This window comes from Nicotiana tomentosiformis, chromosome 7 (assembly GCF_000390325.3).
Source record: "Nicotiana tomentosiformis chromosome 7, ASM39032v3, whole genome shotgun sequence".
NCBI classification, from domain to species: Eukaryota; Viridiplantae; Streptophyta; class Magnoliopsida; order Solanales; family Solanaceae; genus Nicotiana; species Nicotiana tomentosiformis.
Window position 1 is genome coordinate 65,985,920 of NC_090818.1, and position 4,020 is coordinate 65,989,939.

The 4,020-nt window shown below is 40.5% G+C and overlaps 1 protein-coding gene across 1 annotated transcript; it reads left to right on the plus strand.

Annotated features, from left to right (window-relative positions):
- The first annotated feature begins 1,630 nt into the window (after positions 1–1,630).
- LOC138895717 (uncharacterized) lies at positions 1,631–3,289 on the plus strand. The gene is made up of 3 exons (XM_070180438.1): positions 1,631–2,092; positions 2,231–2,346; positions 2,599–3,289. The coding sequence occupies exons 1-3, from the start codon at positions 1,631–1,633 to the stop codon at positions 3,287–3,289; spliced, it is 1,269 nt and encodes a 422-aa protein (XP_070036539.1).
- The last annotated feature ends 731 nt before the right edge of the window (positions 3,290–4,020 follow it).

Here is a 4,020-nt window from a genome sequence, read left to right on the forward strand (position 1 = left end):
AATAGTACTGTAACCTTCTAGAAATATCCAAATGTAGATCCAGGCATACGCCCAAGTCCAAAATCACCATTCGGACCTAACGAAACCATCAAAACTCCGATCCGGGGTCAAATACACAAAAGTCAAACTTGGTCAACTCTTCCAATTTAAAGCTTCCTAATTGAGAATAATTCTTCCAAATTAATCCCGAATCACTTGAAAATCAAAACCGATAATTCACACAAGTCATAATATATTATATAAAGCTTCTCAAAACTTCAAACATCTGAACGGAATGCATATGCTCAAAATAACCGGTTGGGTCGTTAAACAAACTTTCCATTGGTAAGGCAAAAGAAATACCCAATACAGAGGTCAGGAATACATTTGTTAAGGAATAGGTAACCCGACTACTTAACATCGGTTCGATTCGAGAGGTAAAGTACCCAAAATAGTTTGCTAGCGTAGTTGTAATACCTAAATAGAATAACAAATTTAGGATGTGTGTGGACTATAAGGATTTAAATAAGGCATGCCCCAAAGACTTATTCATGTTGTCGAACATTGATCAAATTATTGATGCTACGGTCGGTCATGAGCTAATGAGTTTCCTTGATACTTATTGCGAGTATAATCAGATTAGGATGAACCCAAAATATCAAGAAAAAACTTCTTTCATCACAAACTTTGGCACGTATTGCTACAATGTGATGCCTTTTGGGCTGAAAAATACTAGAGCCACGTATTAGAGGCTCATTAATAAGATGTTTGAAAAATATATAGGTAAAATAATTGAGGTATATATTGATGAGATATTGGTTAAGTCTTTAAATACAGGAGATCAAATGAGACATCTCCAAAATATGTTTGACATTCTGAGAAAGTACAATATGAAGCTCAACCCAGAGAAGTGTGCCTTTGGGGTTGGCTCCGGCAAATTTTTGGGTTTTTCGATCTCGCAAAGAGGGATCGAGGTAAACCCTGACAAAATCAAAGCTATTGAGGACATCCTGGACCAGTTAAGATGTGTGAAGGAAGTACAAAGGCTGACCGGTAGGTTGGCAGCTCTCAGCAGATTCATCTCAAGGTCCTTGGGAAAATGCCACCTTTTCTTCTCACTTTTGAAAAAGAAGAACGACTTCGTGTGGACTCCGGAATGCCAGCAAGCACTGAAGGACCTAAAAAGGCACCTATCCATCCCTCCGTTGTTATCAAAATTAAGGGAAGGTGAACAACTACTAATTTATTTAGCGGTATTGAATGTAGCGGTAAGTGTCGTTTAGGTCCGAGAAGAAGAAGGTACGCAATTTCCTATTTATTACGTTAGTAAAATATTATCAGGAGCGAAAACTCGCTATCCGCACCTTGAAAAGCTGGCCTTAGCTCTCGTAGTTGCCTCTCGAAAGCTTAGGCCTTATTTTCAGTATCACCCAATAGCCGTTGTGACAACCTTTCCCTTAAGGAATATCGTTCATAAGCCTGAGTAGTCAGGCCATTTGGCTAAATGTGCAGTCAAAGTTAGCGAGTTCGACATTGAATATAAATCGAGGACTACAATTAAGTCACAAGTTTTAGCCAATTTTGTGGCCGATTTCGGTCCGGGATTGATGCCTTTGGCTGCTAAGGAGGCAGTGCTAGTGTTGGGAATGACATGGGAGTTTGGACCTTATTTACTGTCAGAGCCTCCAACATAAATGGGTCCGGTCTTGGAGTAGCTCTAATCACCCCTTCGGGGGAAACCCTAAGACAGGCCATTAGAATTGGATCGTTAACTAACAATGAAGCCGAGTATGAGGCTTTGGTTGCAGGACTTGAACTAGCTCGAGGACTAGATTCTAAGGTCATAAAGATAAAATGTGACTCCCAGCTGGTGGTAAACCAAGTATATGGGATTTTCGACACAAAGGAGGAGCGCATGAAGCAGTACTTGAACAAGGTTCAAGTATTACATGCACGATTCAGAGAATGGTCAATCGTCAACATTTTGAGGGAGGAAAATGTGGAAGCAGATGCTTTGGCTAATTTGGGGTCATCCACGAAAATGAAAGGATCCGATTCTGGTACGCTCGTCCAATTTCTCCATTCGGTGTTAGATGTGGACGGTTACTGCGAAGTAAATTCAACCAACTTAATTTGGGACTGGAGGAATGAGTTCATTAAATATCTTAGACTTGGTAAATTACCCAAAGACCGAAAAGGGTCCCGGGCACTTTGAACCAAAGCGGCTCATTACTACCTCGTTGATGGATAGTTATACAGGAGATTGTTCCAAGGACCATTGGCTCGGTGCCTAGGGGACTCAAAGGAGGACTACGTGAAGAGAGAAGTCCACGAAGGGGTCTATGGAAACCACTCTGGTGCAAACTCGTTAGTGTAAAGTTAGTTAGAGATGGATATTATTGGCCTCGGATAGAATAAGACGCAAAGAAATTCATACAAAAGTGCAACAAATGTCAATGTAATGCATAGTTAGTGCACCAAGTAGCAGAAATTTTGCTTTCGGTGGTGTAATGCATAGTTTGTTAGAGATGGACACAGTCTGCCCCTTATCGCAAGGGCCTAGGAAAGTAAGATTTCTTTTAGTTTTAACTGATTATTTTACTAAATGGGTTAAAGCAGGTGCTTACTGAAAAACATCAGAGAAGGAGAAGTGATTGACTTCATATGGGACCACATAGTCTCCCGATTTGGAATACCAAAGGAGATTGCTTGTGACAACGGGTCACAGTTCGTAGGTTCTAAGGTCTCAAAGTTTTTGGAAGGACTAAATATCAAACGGATCACGTCTTCTCCATATCACCCGAGCATTAATGGACAGGTGGAGTCAACCAACAAGGTAACTCTTCAAAACCTTAAAAAGAAGTTAGAAGATGCCAAGGTCAAGTGGCCAGATGAGATCCTGGTAGTACTATGGGCTTATTGGACCACTACAAAGTCGAGCATAGGTGAAACACTTTTTTTGTTCGTATACGGTTTGGAGGCTTTGATACCGGTGGAAGTGGGGGAGCCGACCTTAAGGTTTTCTCGGGCAAATGAAGAAGCAAACAACGAAGTGTTGCTGGTCAAGTTAGATTTACTTGAGGAACACCGAAATATGACATACGTGAGGATGGTAGCTCAAAAGCAAAGGATGAAGAGGTATTACAACCGCAGAGTGAATCTCCATTATTTCAAAGTTAGAGATTTGGTTCTGAGGAGGGTTACTCAAAGAACGCGGGATATTAATGCTGGAAAGATGGGATCAACGTGGGAAGGACCTTACCAGGTCTCAGCTATAACCGGTAAAGGCTCATATGAACTGAAAAATTAGGATGGAGTCAAATTGCCGAGCAACTGGAACGTGACTCACCTTAAAAGGTATTATTCCTGAAGATCCTTGCTGAGTATATGCTGCAGCACTTTTTTTTCCCTTCATCCAGTTTTTATCCCCATCAGGTTTTTTTGGCAAGGTTTTTAACGAGGTAGCGATGTAAATCATTCTACGAAGGAAGGATCATCGGTAAAGGTAAGACATTTGGTATTAAGGTACTAAACGTGCCTCCTGCAGATGGGATCGACGACCATGAGCTCGTGTGGCAAAAAACTTGTGGATGATTAAATAATCTTTGGTTCGACGACAAATCTTACCACCCAAAACTCGAACAGATTATTTAACCATTCACAAGTTGTCTCCGCAGATAAGGTAGCAGTATAAAGTATAAAACGAAGGGAAGGGCCTTCGATGAATGCAATACTTCCAGTGTTCAAATTCTCATACTTAGCATTCGAACACTGGGGGGATAATAATACATGATACAGCACTAGAAGTGCCTCTAAAACCGAGGACTGATAGAACCGGAATCAATGTCTTATCGGGAGCAGGGACTTCATGATCAGCTCCGTAGAAATAAGTTGTACAATTAGCCACATGTATTAGCACCTTTATTTACTTAAGTAGATGAACATTTATGTAAGTGTACTTTTGAGGATAGAAGGAATAAATCAAAGTCCTTTTGTTTTTATCTTATTTCTTGTCCGATTGATAAGTCAATTAATTTTATA

Coding starts and splice junctions, on each gene's coding strand:
- LOC138895717 (XM_070180438.1), top strand. CDS start 1,631: ATGGGAGTTTGGACCTTATTTACTGTCAGAGCCTCCAACATAAATGGG. Junction 2,093..2,230: donor ATGTGGACGGTTACTGCGAA/GTAAATTCAACC, acceptor GTTGATGGATAG/TTATACAGGAGATTGTTCCA. Junction 2,347..2,598: donor AACCACTCTGGTGCAAACTC/GTTAGTGTAAAG, acceptor GGGTTAAAGCAG/GTGCTTACTGAAAAACATCA.